This window comes from Vicugna pacos, chromosome 12, assembly GCF_048564905.1.
Source record: "Vicugna pacos chromosome 12, VicPac4, whole genome shotgun sequence".
In the NCBI taxonomy this organism is placed as follows: Eukaryota; Metazoa; Chordata; class Mammalia; order Artiodactyla; family Camelidae; genus Vicugna; species Vicugna pacos.
In genome coordinates, this window is record NC_132998.1 from 15,763,190 (window position 1) to 15,781,399 (window position 18,210).

Sequence of the window (18,210 nt, forward strand, 5' to 3'; positions counted from 1 at the left end):
TTGGTGCAGCCATTATGAAAAACAGTATGGAGATTCCTTAAAAAACTAAAAATAGAGTTACCCTATGATCCAGCAATCCCACTTCTGGGGATATATCCAGAGGGTACTCTAATTTGAAAAGACACATGCACCCCAATGTTCTTAGCAGCACTATATACAACAGCCAAGATACAGAAGCAACTTAAATGTCCATTGACAACTGACTGGATAAAGATGTGGTGTATATACACAATGGAATACTACTCAGCCATAAAAGAGAGTAAAATAATGCCATTTGCAGCAATGTGGATGGACTTGGAGATATCATAGTAAGTTATATAAGCCAGAAAGAGAAAGAAAAATACCATATGATATCACTTATATGTGGAATCTAAAAAAAATGACACAAATGAGCTTATTTATAAAACAGAAACAGTCTCACAGACATAGAAAACAAACTTAAGGTTACGAGGGGGAGAAGAGGGTGGAGGGATAAAGTGGGAGTTCAAGATTTGCAGATTCTAACCACTATATATATATATATATACATAAAATAGATAAACAACAAGATCTCACTGTATAGCACAGGGAACTATATTCAGTATCTTGTAGTAACCTATAGTGAAAAATATGAAAAGGAATATATGCATGTATATGTATGACTGAAATATGATGCTGTACACCAGAAATTGACACAACAAATAAACTGTGTTTCAATTAAAAAAATAAAAGTAAAAAAACCAAAAATACAAACCTGATTTTTTCAAAGACAGTGATTCTTAGATCTGTGAACTTTATGTAAACATATTCAGCTTCTTCATGTAAACACAGGCAAGAGCAAGATCAGCACATGAAGGCGGAGCCTGAGCTTTCACGTTTCAAGAGTTTCTCCAGTAACTCGGACACGCAGCTGGGATGGAGAACTCTTGACCAGACTGAACTGTCTGGCACCTTTGCTGTAAGTGCTACTGAACTCTTTGCACACGACACCCCGTCTTACATCCCTTCAACCAGCCAACCAACCAGCGTCCGCTGCATGACTAACATTTGTCAGATACAATAAGACAATGTGCAGAGGACAGAAGTGACAACATATTCACTCTTGGCCTTGAGGGTCAACACTGAGATACCCTGCTTGGTATTCCTTGAAGCACATCGATTAATAAATATTACATGATGGAATCAGTAAAAAATCTTACTGCAAAATTTAGTGAAGCTGATAGCGGTTTATTCAAAATAGCGCAGAATTTAAATAGCTTATTTCTAGTTCAAATGAAAATTCTATTAGCGAGTGTTAGCAAGTGCCCTGTATATTTATTTATTAATAGACTGCCCTGCTGGTATTTTGTGACGCTGCTGGGTCTGATTAATTCTCACCCCACGGATGATCTGGTAGGCACCGAGGTGCCTCTACTAAGTCCTTTCTCAGGGGCGTAAGTTACGGAGGCTCCTGTGGGCTCCTCCAAGGAGAGTGGAACCAATTCCTGATGCCAACACAGTCTGACTTCATCTGAAAGGGAAGGAGGAGGGGTTTGGCTGGGCTGAGCCATGCAGGGTTGTGGCCGGTTCAGGGCTGGCTGGCCCCGCGTCTGCCATGCTGTGCCAACTATAAGCCAATCCATAAATCTCAGCTAAGACTTCTCACTGTATTCTTCTTTTATGAGCTCGCTTTTAAGAAAGCTAAAATGCTTTTCAATCACTGTGCAGTCACTGAACAACACTCCTGTGAGGAAACCTGCTGCTGATTTTTCCGCCTTTTATACATGAGGAGACAGGTCCTAAAACGAAAATCGACTTGCCCACAAAAGGACTGAGAGCAGAGCCGCGTGGGAGGAGAAGGCTCCCGATTCCCTGGAATTCCTTCCACGCGCAGCTTCCTGGGGGCTACTTTTAGAAGGACTTTCCCTTACAAAACAAGAATTTTTTTTTTAAAGTAAAAACACTTTTCAAAGTCACAGAAGTGACTCACCTCACTTACCTCTTTCTTCTTCACCTTTCTTCCTTCCTCTTTCACAAGACAGTATATTTACTTTTTAGAAACACTTAAGGCTAAAGGAAGTACACGAAATGGTGGTGATGCCACTGGCATCGCTAAACGATCCAGCAAAATTTTCAATCGGTGTTTTTATCCTAAGGGATTCGGGCTTAGCAGGCACATTTTACCCCAGCTACAAGCATAGTCCTGACTTGATATATTCTAATTCATACTAACATCATCAAGATCCATATTATTGGTTTGCCCATTATCATTAATGAAAATGCTCTTTGGTTGTTATTACAATCTGTCAGGTCACATTAATCTACATTTCAAAAAGTGACTTCGGAGAAGGTACCGTAAATGCATTTTCCTTTTGAAGGAGCCATTAGGGTTTTCAGGGTAAAAGCGTATTTATAGTTTTTTTTTTTTTAAACCAGAGACAGACTTAAGGAATACATGTCAGATTTACAGTAAAATCCTTTTTTTTTTTTAATTGAAGTATAGTCAGCTACAATGTGTCAATTTCTGGTGTACAGCACAACTTCCCAGTCATGCATATACATACATATATTCGTTTTCATATTGTTTCATTAAAGGTTATTATAAGATATTGAACATAGTTCCCTGTGCTATACAGAAGAAATTTGTTGTGTTGGTTTTTTTTTTTTTACCTATTTTTATATATAGTGGTTAACATTTGCAAATCTCAAACTCCCAGATTTATCCCTTCCACCCCCAAAACTACACCTTTTATTATTATTGTTGAAATAAGGAAAACTGAAGTTAACTATTGGGACTTCAGGAATAAAAGAATTTCAAATCATCTTTCCAAAGCCCTTTAAGCCTCCCAAATTAAGAGTTCAAAATATGGGAGGGACTTGGGTGGGTGGGTAGCGCACATGCTTAGCATGTGTGAGGTCCTCGGTTCAATCCCCAATACCTCCATTAAAAAAAAAATTTTTTTTTTAAATATGGGAGGGACAGCTATAGTTGAAATCCTACTAGGCCCCCTTTCCAATTTTCTAGGAATTCTGTGAATTCATATTGTGTATACATTTCTACCAAGTTCTGTGTTTCTCTTTAAATTTTCATGGCAACTTTTTACATTAATGCCATTTTTAGGTCATGGCACGGTCAGGTTATTTACCAGCAGACTCTCAGCTTTAACTCCATTCTTTTGCTTCTGTGAACCTTTTTGGCCATTACTGTGATATGCTTCTAGGTGACTTATAATCAAATGAGTTCCACAGTAAATACTGCTATCACATCTCTATTCAGAATGCCCAGGGCTCCCTGCTTTCCTCATGCGTGTTTTTGTCAAATTAATTTTGACATTCCCCAGATAACAGATAGCTCGCTGAATTTCAAATGGGATACATCGTCGGGGCAGGAATTCACAAAGCATTTTACAGTCAAGGGTTTCTGAAAACAGGGGAATAAAACCAGGTAGGATGAATAGTGTTATATGGCGGAAAGGATTTTAATCAACTACATAATTTGGCTGCTGCAGATAATAGGATGAAAAAATGAAATGAAAGCAACGCAGATTCGTCAATGAGCCCCACGTGCCTCACTGAGGTGGTATGTTCCCAGGAACATCCTCCTTTCCCCATTTTCCATCAGCTCCCAAGTCCTGCTACACATGAAACATGCATGTCCTGCCTTTCCTGTCCCACTGGAGTGTTCAAACATTCATCACCTCCTGCCTAGATGGTTATCCAGTCTGTCTGTATTTGAACCACTCTGAGGAACTAAGGTATTTTAATTAGGAGAATGTCTTTCTACTGAAATGAAGTCTTGTCTGCCTATATACATCTTCTCTTCACGGATCTTAACACTGCATTTTGCAACTTCATCCAAAAATGACCACTGTTAGGTGGTCAAACATTTAAACTTGTTGTCACGTTCGTGTCTGTGTCAGGATTCACCGCCTTGCACATCTTTCTCCTCTGAATGTGCTTCTCTTTAAGATGGAGCACTCATTTGGGGGAGGGGATAGCTCAAGTGGTAGAGCGCATGCTTAGCAGGCATGAGGTCCTGGGTTCAATCCCCAGTACCTCCTCTAAAAATAAAAAATGAAATAAATAAACCTAACTACCTCTCCCCACCCTAAAACAACAACAAAATTAAAAATGGAGCACCCAGACTGGGAGGGGGCTTTACCAATTTTGACGGGAGACGTCTAGTACTTCCTTTGTTGTGGACACATAGGGTCAGATGTGACCTGGATTTGCATGAACTTTCTGACACTGTTACTACATGTTCGATTCATACGGAGTTTAATTAACCAAATACCCGGCTTCTTCAAGGGGTCAGTCATTAGCCTCGGCTCTGATGATCTTTCCTGAAGCAGGTGCTGTTTATGAATTGGGAGCAGGAGCTTGCTTTAATTCCCATTGATTTCTGTCTCCTCTAGAAATTGATTCCCAGCCACCATTCCACAGTCCTGGTAAGATCAATTGCCCAGATGAAGCACACTCTCACTAGACCCACATTTCTTCATTCTATATTTAAATGCGATTTTTTTTCCACGCTCCTTGCTAGACTCAAAACACACAAAATGTCTGCGGCTTTTTCCTGTTCTACGAGTCTAATAACGCCCACTTACAAAAAAAAACAAAAGAACAGAAAAAGGGTAATATGCTCTCAGCTTGACATGACTTATTTTTATTGAACTCATGTTGGGCTCCTGACAACCTTTTCTTTCTTTTTCTTTCTTTCTTTTTTTTTTTTTTAAACATTCACAATCCACCTGGCTTTAAAACAAAACAAAACAACTCAGATGTAATATTCCTGGAGATTAACACTCCAGCTTCACTGTCTCCGTCTATCAGAATCTATGCCCACCTTCCACTCTAAGCCCATCCATTTTTGAAAAGTGCCACGTTTGTCCCTCCCGCTACTTCCCGGCACCCGCCCCAGTCCCTGTATCACCTCAAGATTACCAACTGTGGTTCCATGAGTAAATCTGTTAAGTTTTTTTTTTTGAAAATATTTTTATTGAAGTGCAGTTGATTTACAATGTTAGTTTCAGGTGCACAGCAAAGTCATTCAGTTATATACATGTATTCTTTTCCATTATAGGTTACTATAAGAAATTGCATATAGTTCCCTATGGTATACAGTAGGTCCTTGTTTACCTATTTTATACATTGTGATGCGTGTCTGTTTGGGGATTAACAGACACATAGAAGCTCTTTTAATTAGATTCCTCTCTAAAACAGTCTTGTGCGGCATGGGCTTTGATAGCCCCTTACCAGGGCTGGAACACTTCAATGCAAAGATGACCTTCATTAGCAGGAAGGATCAAGGCAGTAACATCGGAGCTGGTACGCTCCTTTTCCGTGTCATCTTGTACCATTACCTCGGGGACCCATCCCTGCTTCTTCAGGGTCTCACAGAACTCAGAATCCACCCTTCTCTCCTCCACCCTCATGCTAAGCATTTGTTCACAAGCCTCAACTCACTCACTCTGGACTTCAGCTTTATTTGCACTTAAAAATTCTTTTTAATTTAAATTTATTTTATTTTTTAAATTATTTTGGGGGGGTGAAGGGGGAGATAAAAAAATAAACTTAATTAAGTGGAGGTACTGGGGACTGAACCCACGATCTCCTGTATGTTAAGCACGCACTCTACCACTGAGCTATACCCTCCCTCCATTCGCACTTTTTTAGTAATAATGGGAAAAAATAAGATTGGAGTGTTCCAGAGATTTATTAGCACAGAATAATCTGTTAGCCCTCTACGTTAAACTGACTTTAGCTAGTCTGGCCTGGCTGGGCGTGGAAGCCAGCCTACTCACCATTTATGACTGTTTCTCTGGGAAAATGCATTCTGCATTCCAGAGAAGTGACTCAAAGAAATTTCTGACTGAGATCGTTGCGTCTTGGCGGGCCTATTTTTGCTCCTACCCCCTCATCCTAACAAATCCACAAACGTAGTGTCTGAATCAGCCACAGAAAACAGATGAGTAGGTCCCCTTCCTCCATATTCAGGCAAAGTACACACTTCATCACCTTTTTCTCTTAAATGCACAAAAAGCTTCCAACGCTGAAATGCCATGTGAATTCCCACCACCGCCGTCGGCCAATCTAAGCAAGTCTACTAGCCAAGTTATCTTTGATCTCATTTCTCCCTTTTGAGTCCTTCTGCCAAATCAATGTTCCTTTGTTTGGTTTTCTTTTTCAGTGGAGTTTCTTTTCTTCTCGTTTGGTAAACTTAGTACTGAAAACTACAAGGCAAAGCCACCCTGTTCCCTCTGCCTATAGAAGGCACAAGAGCGTATCCAAGTACAGAAACACTTGAATGGAAGAGTCTGTTTGATTCCCAGTCCTCTGGATCCTAAAGATCCTGGGAGTTTGCGACAGACCTTGGGATTTTAGTTGGGTTCCTGGGATTAGTCAGAAAGACCTTGCGCTGGCCATCAAATACACCATCTCTTTCAGCAGCCCAGCACCAATGCAGTTGCCAGAGGACCATTTAGACTAAGAAATAACCAAGACAGAGCCTGGATTTATGGGGTGAAAAACAAAGATTAAAATGGATCCTTGAACCCACTTTGGAACAAAACATGCAAACAAAAATCTGCAGGCCCTTGGGCAGCTGGCTCTGACTTTTCCTTCGCACCATCCACACCTCAGGGCAAAGAAGGAAGGCTGACGCTCTCCTGGTTCTGTGTGTGACTTCTAGACCCTTACTCTCCAATGTTCTTGTGGGAAAACAGTTCCCCTTAGGGCCATGCAACTAGAAGACACCCTCGGAGACTCCTATAGCCTAGTACCTCCTACTGCCCCGCTGCTGCTCCTGCTTCACTGAAAGTCTCGCCCCGGCTCACACCTCCCCCTCCCTTCGGGGTCCTGTCTCAGGCCGGAAGGACATCTGCATCCACAGACATGACCCGTGCAGCTTGGCCCCTCAGTGACTTGACCCTTTATCTCCAGTGATCCCCTCCCTTTTGTGCATTAACTGCCATGGTCCCACGCTGGGCCCTGTCATCACTTGAAAACTCTCCATTCCAAAGTCACTCAAGAATCCATCCCTCTTTCTGAACACAGCATTGTCTTCTTATTTCACAATGACCTCAGAGGCTCCACGAGTTTTTCTAATCAACCAGCAAGATCCTCTTTTACTTCCGTCTTTTACTTAAGGCTGCATTTCCCAGTTCATCCTTTCAGTAACACACTCTTGCTACCACTTTTTCCATCTTGCCCATCGAGCAAAGCCCCGAGGCCGGCTAGCTGCTTCTCTGGTGCCTGAGTGATGCCGGAGAAAGCCCCAGCGGGGCGGCTTGAATCACTGCAAATCCAGGCTCCTCGGCCCCACACAGGCTGTCACCACTTCCCGGAAAGCCGAGAACTTTTTCTAGGTTTCTTCAGGTCAGTTTGGTCCCCCGCTTGCCACAACTACTTCCAAGTGCCAACTCCCCCACCCCCTCCAGGGTTCTCTTCACTCTCAGCGCTGAGACTTGAAGCTGGCAGGTGGGAACTCCCTCAGCCTCTCTCCATCAAACCCCTAAAGCAACAGCCTCAGCTCTCGGCACCTGCACCTCAGGAGATGCCGCTCCTCCTGCGTAAAGCTGACTCCTCCACATCGACAGACCATTTTCTCTAGAGGCAACTGTCCCTCTCAGGGATAATTCCTACCAACATTTAAACCTGTTCAAGTCTCCCCAATTGACAGAGGAAATCATCCCGGGCCCTCATATTCTCCCCCTGGTTCTCTCTCATTCTCCAGCCCTTCAAATTCCTTGAAAGAGAGGTTAGTACTGTCTGCTTCCTTTCTTCCTGCTCATCCCATAATCCAGTCTAATCTGGACGAGAGGAGCACCCCAGCCCTGCCTAGGAACAGCTCTATCAAAGGACAGCGGGGACCTCAACGCCTTTTCAGTATTCATCTCACTCTGTGGTTCTCAAGTAGGGACGATTCTGCTCCCAGGGGACACGTGGCAATGTCTGGAGGTATTTGGTTTCTACAACCAGGGAGAGGGTGCTTTGCATCCCAAATGATGTCACCAAGCCAGACTGTATCATTAATGCTATGAAATCAGAGGATGTGGGCTACTGGTCTTCCTCAAGGTCGGACCTCTCTGTCACACAGAGGAATCCAAAATGGCTCTACAAACGTCACACACACACACACACACAGCTGAAGAAAACCCCTGTAGATTGAGTTGGCCCAGTTTTACTCTGAGCTGCAGGATCAGTTCCAGAACTGGCTTATCACACTGTGGGTGTAGTTAAGCCATATTTTTAAAACAAAGGCAATTTAATCTATTTTTTTTAAGTGCTGCTAAACAGCCCACAATGCACAGGACAGGCTCTCCACAACAAAGAGAAATCCAGCCCCAGATGTCAGCGCTGCTGAGGTTAAAAAATCCTCACAGGACAGCCCCTTCGCAACACCTCAATCCCCTCCCCGCCTCACCCGCTTCTGGACTTCTATCCTGTCTCGCCGCAGACTGCATCTCAGCCATCTCCTGACCTTTGAGTCGCTGCCCCTTCCTCCTTGGAGATTTATGCCTTGGCACCTGTTACTTCTCCATCACACTCCTCCTGATGCAATTCTTGGGAGTTTCTCTATTCACAAATGTCATCCTTCCCACACCCTGTACTTGCAACCCCTTCCTGCCTCAGCCCCGAGTTCCAGTGCTCCTATCCCAGACCCTGTGTGTACCGGTCGCTGCAACTCCTCCATCAATGATAAACATCTGACTCTCACACTGCTGCCTCCTGTTTTTCCAGTTCACTCTCTCCAATACCCTAAACTCCCCAAATTACCAAACCCCACCAGGGCCTAAATCTACTGATCCTCTTGGCTCACCTTCCTCGTGTCTGTGGTCCTCTACTCTTGCAAACACCCTGTAACTCTCTTACCTTTGTCTTGCTTTGCTGAACTGACTTGGAAAAACCCCACGAGCAGTTAAATCAAACACTGCCTACTCCACATCTGCTCCCCACCCCAAGCTGGGCTTGAATGGGCAAAGCAGCTAATCTCAGGTGGTCTCTTAGGGCCGCCAGGCAATCATGTGACGTTACCCTGTGCATTCACTCTCAGATGACCGTCTTGTGCCCTCTTCCCCTCTCCAGATCTCTTCTCCTTCCTCAGTCTTAGCATCAGCCTCATTGATAAATGAGAAGCAATCAAGAAAACACTTCAACAAGCTCCTACTGGCAAATCGACTGAACCAATCCCACCTGGGTCCCAATACACTGGCTGCCCTCCTACGTGCAAGAATGAGTCCTCTCTACAGCTATGAGTAGATGCCAACTCCTCCTTCCATAAGGAGGAGATTCCATCCCCTTCCTCACCTCTCAAGGACACCACTCCAGGAATTCTGCCCCCTCACTCCTGCACCGTCAGCTTCTCTCCCTATTGGATTACTTCCATCACTTTATAAACAGTATCTTCAGCAAATGGTGTTGGGAAAACTGGACAGCAGCATGTAAAACAATGAAGCTAGAACACACCCTTACACCATATACAAAAATCAACTCAAAATGGATTAAAGACTTAAACATAAGACAAGATACAATAAACCTCCTAGAGGAAAACATAGGCAAAACATTATCTGACATACATTTCAAAAATTTTCTCCTAGAAGAAATAAAAGCAAGAATAAACAAATGGGACCTAATGAAACTTACAAGCTTCTGCAGAGCAAAGGAAACCAGAAATAAAACAAGAAGAAAACCTACGGAATGGGAGAAAATTTTTGCAAGTGAAACCGACAAAGGCTTGATCTCCAAAATATATAAGCAGCTCATACGACTCAATAAGAAAAAAATAAACAACCCAATCCAAAAATGGGCAGAAGACCTAAATGAGCAATTCTCCAAGGAAGACATACAAATGATCAAAAAGCACATGAAAAAATGTTCAATATCACTAATTATCAGAGAAATGCAAATCAAAACTACAATGAGGTATCACCTCACACCAGTCAGAATGGCCGTCATTCAAAAATCCACAAATGACAAATGCTGGAGAGGCTGCGGAGAAAGGGGAACCCTCCTACACCGCTGGTGGGAATGCAGTTTGGTGCAGCCACTATGGAAAACAGTGTGGAGATTCCTCAAAAGACTAGGAATAGATTTACCATATGACCCAGGAATCCCACTCCTGGGCTTGTATCCAGAAGGAAATCTACTTCAGGATGACACCTGCACTCCAATGTTCATAGCAGCACTGTTTACAATAGCCAAAACATGGAAACAGCCTAAATGTCCATCAACAGGTGACTGGATAAAGAAGATGTGGTATATTTATACAATGGAATACTACTCAGCCATAAAAACCGACAACATAACGCCATCTGCAGCAACATGGATGCTCCTTGAGAATGTCATTCTAAGTGAAGTAAGCCAGAAAGAGAAAGAAAAATACCATATGAGACTGCTCATATGTGGAATCTAAAAAACAAAAACAAAAACAAACAAACAAAAACAAAGCATAAATACAGGACAGAAATAGACTCATGGACAGAGAATACAGACTTGTGGTTACCAGGGGGGTAGAGGGTGGGAAGGGATAGACTGGGATTTCAAAACTGTAGAATAGATAAACAAGATTACACTGTATAGCACAGGGAAATATACACAAAATGTTACGATAAATCACAGAGAAAAAAATGTGACAATGAGTGTGTATATGTCCATGAATGACTGAAAAATTGCGCTGAACACTGGAATTTGACACAACATTGTAAAATGATTATAAATCAATAAAAATGTTAAAAACAACAACAACAAAAAACAGTAATTCCTGCCATCTTAAAACAAACTGGATAAATTTTAAAAAATCTCTTCAACCAAATCCCCTTCCAGATAATACCTCCTTCCTCTGTATTCTTTTTTTAATTATAGTTGATTTACAATGTTGTGTTAGTTTCAGGCGCACAGCAAAGTGATTCGTTATACATATATGTGTATGAATCTGAATTTTCAGATTCTTTTCCATTATAGGTTATTATAAGATATGGAATATAGTTCCCTGTGCTATTCTCACAGTTTACCTATTTTGTATACAGTGGTTTGTATATGTTAATCCCAAGCTCCGAATTCATTCAATTACTCATTTCTCTGTATTCTCGACCAGCAACCATTTTGGAAAGTTGTTATCTAAATTCCAGCATCCAATGCCTCCTCTCCCATTCTATTTTAAATCCCCTCTGATGAGTTTTTGGATCCCACCACTCAGCTTAGACCTCTCTCGTCAAGCTCTCTTCCCGATGGCGAAATCCAGGCCTCGTCCCCATCAGCAGTATTTGCTCATTCCTTCCTACTTGCTGCTTTCTTCCTTTGGCTTCCAGGACTCCCCTTGTTTTTCTCCACCTCCCTTGCTCCTGCTTCTAAGCCTCCTGTGCCGATGCTTCCTCATCTCTCCAAGACCTGTAAACACCTGGAGCCCCCAGGGCTCTGGCCAGGATGGCTTCTTCATTCTATCTCCCTCCCTCCCTTTCCTCTCTCCTTCAGTGCCATGGCTTTAAATACCGACTATGTCCTGACAGCTCCCAGATTCTCTAAGCTAGATGCCTCTCATGGACTTGGACTGTGTATCTACCATCTCGACTCGGTGTCTCAAACTTCACACATCCAGAACAGAACTTGGTTTTCCTCTGACTCTTCTCCCCTCTAACTACTCCTTCCACAGGCTTCCAGGTCAAACATCCTGGAGCCATCCTTGATTGTTCTCTCTCACACACCTCACGTCTGATGTCTCAGCAAATCCTGTCGGTTCTACTTTCAAAACATACCGAGAAGTTGAGTATGTCTCACGGCTGCCATAATTCACACTCGGGACCAAGCCCCACATCACCTCTCCCCTGGATTTCTGAAAAGTCCAACAGACCTCCCTGCTGCTGACCGCGTTCCCCATCATCTGTTCTCACAACAGCCAAAGCGATCCTGGAGAAACACAGATGAGGTTGGGTAAAGCCACTCTGTGGCTCAAAACTCCCCAGTTTATTCTCCCAGGGGTCACCCTCAAATAACTCCCCAACTCACTCAGAGTGAAACCAAAGTGTTTACAATCTCCTACAAAGTCCCCACCATCTACTATTCTCACGATCCTTCCTTCCCCTCCAGCCACACTGGCCTCCTTCCGTTTCAAACATACCACAAACTCCCATCTCAAGACCTGTTTTATGCTCTTTCCTTCTGCCTGGAATGCTCTTCATCTGGATTTCCAAATAGTCTGCTCCAGCACCCCAGCTTTTAGGTGTTCCCACTGGTCACCTCCTCCGTGACGTATGCCCTGGACACCTCGTCAAACCTGTAACCAACTCCCTCTGCAACGCACACATAGAACCCTTCCTTCAATTCTCTTTGAAGGACCCACCATCATGTAACCTGTCATACATTTTAGTTGTTTTATGTCTCACCTACCAAAATTTAAGCTCCACGAGTGCAGGGGTATTTTGTATTTGTTCACCATACTGCTTAAAATAGTAGACATCAAATCATTTGTTAATTGAGTTTAATATTTTAACTTCCTTAAGGATCACATCTATTTTTTTTCCCCACATCTATTTTCATTCAGTGAAAGACAATCAAATTTGAATTTCAGGAGATCAACTGTATTCTCCCCTCAAAAAGGGAACCACACAAAATTCCAAATGACATAATTACTCTCCAGACGCCTCCTCTCTGCATAACCACGAGTGCTGAACGAAGGGGGCATGCATTTACTCCACTCTAATCCCCATCTTCCTGAGTCTGTCTTCCTTTTCTAAATCCTGTGGTTTCTCATCATTTCCCCTGGTTTATCCTCTTGTAATCCTAATACTCGTTTGCCAGCCTAGACTCTTCCTGGTTATTTATGCCAAATTTGGTAGACACGAAACAAAGAGAAATAGCCTCAAGCATGAGACAGGAGGTGGAAGGAATCCTCCTGTCTTTAAAAAGCCAGGAGAGTCAGACATAAATCTCAAGTTCTGGAAAGGCTGGAAAAGAGGGCATTATTAATCGAGACATAGATGGTAAAATTTAACTCCTTAGCCTTCTCTTTCTTCCCATGTGTTTTCATGTTTGCTGCAGCTTGGTTTCTGTAGAGCTGGCTGCAAGCAAATTCACCATTACTAGCTCCCAGGTCCTCCCCAGGCCCCATCCCTTGGCCCATGTGTACATAGGCAATCAGGCCCATTTCAGTGCCTGAGTCAGTGCCAACATAGGCAGGGTTTCTAGAAAGAGCCTTGATCGCTACCCAACCTTCTTCCCTACTAATCCCTCAATCCCCAGGTCTTTTTCCCACTCTTTGGGGCTTGGGATCAACCTGGGGTCTGCTGCGCCAGCTATGACGGCGGAGCCCCTGCACTGACACCTCAGATCACCTCTGCTCTTGACGACATCTGGGACTGGGAGCACGAGTGGAGAGCCCGGGATGCCCCACATCTGCGTGCACCACACTGCAGGACAACCTCTACCTGCTCCGTCACCACGTGGAGGGCTCCCTATCCTTGGGTCTAACCAGTCTGCCTACGTCTGCAGTCTCGACTTCTAAGTCTGAGCTCCACGAGTCTATCTGGGTCTCTGGTACTCAGTTCCCAGCCTCCCTCTGTGCTTCATGTCAATTACATATCAATACTACTCGGGGGGAAAAAATGGCACGGGAAAAGAGTCAGCATAAAATATTAAGTTAGTAATGCAGGTTATAAAAGAAATTTTCATTGTGCTTAAACAAAAGACTGAACCATGATTGAGATGGTCTCCCACCGTAGTGAGGTCACCAAGTTACCCTCATGGGGTCAGCATCGAGCCAGGTCCTTTTCACTTTAGCCCTCACCCACACATCCACGGACTAATAATGACAAGGATTTTGTTCTCCCTCTCGGCCAGACTATATAAATACACCCTGCTGTATGAAAAACACTGGGCTCTTGATCCTTCTGAAATCCGAACTATTTGAGGGCCAAGCCTGAGTAAACATGGGTGACGCCTTGCCTGATTTCAGTTCTACTTGATTTCAGTTCAACTCAGCCGACTGCAGCTGGACCTTCCAAAATGCCACAGGGAGAATAGTATTCTGATTTTTCTGCTCCTCTTACTCTTCTCTGTCTTCTCTGTTTTCAGTTTTGCTTTGCTTCTGGGTACTTTTTGCTCCTAGGTTTATACTGTTGTCCCTGTTTCTAACTTAAAGTTTTTTGGGGGGAGGGGGAGGTAATTAAGTTAAATTATTTATTTTTTAATGGAGGTAGTGGAGACTGTACCCAGGACACCATGCATGCTAAACATGTGCTCTACCACCAAGCTGTCCCCTCCCCCTGACCCCAGTTTAAAATTTTGGTGTGGATCAGCTTACCTGGCTTTGTCCTGGCATGTACCCAATCCGTCTGTCTGCCCAAGCAGACCCATCCGTTCTTACTGATGTTGTAACATTCTGCCTCCCAGAGAGGCTACCCTTAAATATTACACCTGATTCCCTCGAGGACCCTATTCTCAAGGTGGCTTCCACACCTCCTGTTTGTTTACCATGGAGACAGTAGTTTGGGAAATGTATGTTTACTGGGAGTCCACGGGCTAGAGAGATGCTGAGGAGCAAACATGAGCAGCTATGTACGTCCTATACCAAGACGCGGTGGGCAATGAGCATCAGACGTGTGAAAATCTATAAGGCACAAGAAAATCAGAGTCCTCCCTGAACACAGTATGAACACATAATTAGAGAAAGAGAACAGCCAGATATAGAGATCTGATCTCAACCACACATAGAAGGAAACTGTGATGGACCATTTCGGCTCCACCAAAGTGCTCTAAACAAATGACCCTAGGTATTCTTCAGAAATGACAGTGAAAAATAAAAATATGGGGATTTAGTCTAAAAGTCTCCTTTTAATGTAGATATTCTCAGACTCACTGTTAAGACAAGTGTCTCACAGAGAAAGACAAATGTCATATGGTATCACTTATATATGGAATCTAAAACATGATACAAATGAACGTATTTACAAACTGGAAAGACTCACAGGCATAGGGAAAAAAACTATGGGGGGAAGGGAAAAGGGGTGGGGAGATAAATTAGGAGTTTGGGATTAACATACTACTGTATATAAAATAGATAAACAACAAGGACTTACTGTATAGCACAGGGAACTATGTTCACTATCTTTGAATAACCTATAATGGAAAAGAATCTGGAAAAGAATATATATATATGTATACGTCTGACTGAATCACTAGCTGCACACCTGAAACTAACACGACATTGTGAATCAACGACACTTCAGTTTAAAAAAAAAAAAAGACAAGTGTCTCAAAACAGGAAGCATATTCTGTGGTCTCTGAGGTGCATTCCTAGTCCTTCTAGCCTAGACTCACCAGTCTTCACACCTTGAAAAGGGTTCAAAGTGGTGGGTCGAGAAATTAACACTGAAAGTAGAAGAAGGTGACCAGCCTAATTCCCGGCGCAGACTGTGGAAGACACTGCTGAGGCATGCCAATCTCAAACATCACTATATACTACAATCTGTTCTTGAGAAAAATACTTATATTTTCACACACGGACTTGGTGTAAAGTACATATGTGTTTACCAAGCACACCGACGCCTCAACTGCCCACAGCTCTTTTTAGACGACATATGTTGCTTAAAGATTATCAGCAAAAGGCGGCTAGAAAATAACAAAACAGCGAAGGGCCAGCTCCATGAGTCTGTACCAGGATCAAACCTACATGTGAAATATCTGTGTCAGTTCTGCTTTGGGACTGTAACGGCGGAAGTCAGAAGAAAAAAAAAACTCAAAACTGCTCTGCTCCTTTAAGATGCGGAAATATCAGTGAGCATTCACAATTTTCCTCCACTGAAAAGCGCGCTGAATATAATAGGGAAGTCATTGAATACCATGCCTTTCTATTATATCCAAGTGATTTTCGCAGTAGGCAATCTGCTAGTACACCACAGGAGTCCCACACTTTGAAGTAAAATGGCATTGTGGATAGAGTCTCATGTGCGATCCTTTTTCAGTCCAGAGCACTGCCTCGTTTTCTTACTCTTGGCTGAATTGAGTGGGCAATCCACAGAGAGTGAGGGAGAAGAGGAAAAACACATAATAAGGTTTTTTTTGGCCATTATCAATAATATAATTCTGCTCTGTCAATTACTGGAGTGGAGTCGTGACTATATATCATATTTCGAAAATAAACTTAAAAAAAAAGATTCTTCCATCGCTAAAGTGGTAGACAAACCATTTACTGCAGCAGGGGACAAAAATCAGTAAATCTCGGTAGATCCTGGCATGTTTTCCTTACACATCTGGTGCAATAATGTGGAATATGAGTCAGAGAAACACTTCTTCCCATCCCCCGCCTCACATGAGCCTAATATAAAATCTATTTAGGAAGGACACTCTGCACCAGGCATCCTATATGCCTAATTTTCTTTAAACAAGGCATTAATAAAATCACGCTAGCATCTAATAAGATTTTTAATTCCTTGAGGGTAGGAACCATGGCTAATCGTTAATGAGTCTAATTTAGTGAAGAGCATTTAGTTCCCTTCTTGGCAGAAACCACCAACAGACTATTCCTGGCCCTACAAGATGTATCCGTACGGGTTGTGTTACTGAAGGCTCCAGAACGAAACGGACAGCAGACTGGTCAGTGTTCCTGGATGCGCTCAAAGAAGACAGGTTTCCAGAGTTACTGCAGAAAATGACAGCAGGGGTATCGAAGAATGAAAGGGGAGTTTTGGAAGCACGCTGCCATTTTCCTGTGGAATGAGTTCCCATTTGCCATTACAAATATGTAAAGAACTAGCTTACGGAGCATGATGCCAAGACACTGAGGTTCAGCAACCTGCTCCTCACAGGACCAGAGCTTTGCACACACAGTCACTGCCAGGGAGACCTGTGCCAGATCCAGAGCCACTAAAGGCAGGAATTCATTTTTATTACAAAAAAGAAAAGAAAGAGAAGAAAACCCCTCTTTGTCCACTTTGTGAGAAATCTCTAGCCAGCTGATACAAATTTAAGACAGAGTAGTCGTACTCACAAACTCTGGGGTTCGGAAATCCTGCTGACTCTCCAGTGTTCCAAAACCGGAGACAATTGTCTGTTCGAGGTTTTCCAAGACTGAAAACAAACAAACAAATAATTTAATAAATGAGCCTGAATTCTTGTTGGCTCACATATTTTTTGCTTTTAAATCAGCAGCACTGGCTTAACAACTCTTTTTCATCATCTGTGTCACACTTACAGGTTTACATTATTTTTTAAATTTTTCATTTATTTTTAAATTTTTATTTATTTATTTTATTAGCAGTGGTACTGGGGATTAAACCAGAACCTCACGCACGCTAAGCACACACTCCACCACTAAAGCTATGTTCCCCCTGCCTCCCCCCAGGTTTACAGTATTGAACACTTCCCACTATCAGGGACACATTCAGCACCTGTTCATCTACTGGACAATGCCATGCTTGTAGGATATTAGGTCTCAAAATGCACTAGGCTAGATCCTCCATGGGAAATCATTTAGCTCCTACATGGAAGGACACAGCAACTAAATGTTATAAAACCCTAGCCCAGAACACTTTAGCCTATTGGTGCTCTGTTTTCTACTGCATCTCAGGGAACTGATGTGGACTCATTTTAGGGTTGTGAGTTTCTGTTTTAAAAATCTGTTGAATAGCACTGTCTGATAGAAAGATGCTCGGAGCCAAACGTAATATTCTAGTAGATACATTAAGAAAATTAAAAAGAAACAGGTAAGATTAATTTGAGCCGGAAGATTTATTTAGCCTGCCATACTCAGATACTCACTTCAACATGTGCGTTCAATATAAAAAATTACCCGTGAAATATTTTACATATTTTCAGAACCAAGCCTTAGAAATGCAATGTGCATGTTATTCTCACAACACATCTCCGTTTAGACTAGAGATGGGACCAGTGGTTACTGCACTGGACAGCACTGTGTTAGAAGGATAAAGGAACCAAAGCCAGAAGGTGAGTCATCCTGTAAGACACTGGTCTCATCTTTTTTTTTTTTCTTTAATTGAAGTATAGTCAGTTTATAATGTTGTGTCAATTTCTGGTGTACAGCATGTTTCAGTCATACACAGACATACACATATTCCTTTTCACACTAGTCTCATCTTGTAAACAAGTTCCTGACATGAATAAGAGGGACTATTCCACATTAAAAGATATCGGGCCAAAACAAACATTTGCAGTGTGTGTGGTTCTGGAGTAGATCCCGGTTTAAACAATCCAGATGTAAAAGCCTTAAAAACAAATTGGGAAAATGTGAATATCAATCAG

General features: G+C 42.6%; 1 protein-coding gene across 2 annotated transcripts in view; it reads right to left on the reverse strand.

Annotated features, from left to right (window-relative positions):
- The window catches only part of ANO6 (anoctamin 6), a 187,753-nt gene that overhangs the window by 94,841 nt on the left and 74,702 nt on the right, over positions 1-18,210 (reverse strand). For both annotated transcript variants that reach the window (XM_072972942.1, XM_072972943.1), the window contains one exon: positions 16,940-17,019. In XM_072972942.1, the coding sequence (XP_072829043.1) occupies positions 16,940-17,019 (80 nt within the window). The remainder of the gene's footprint in view (positions 1-16,939; positions 17,020-18,210) is intronic.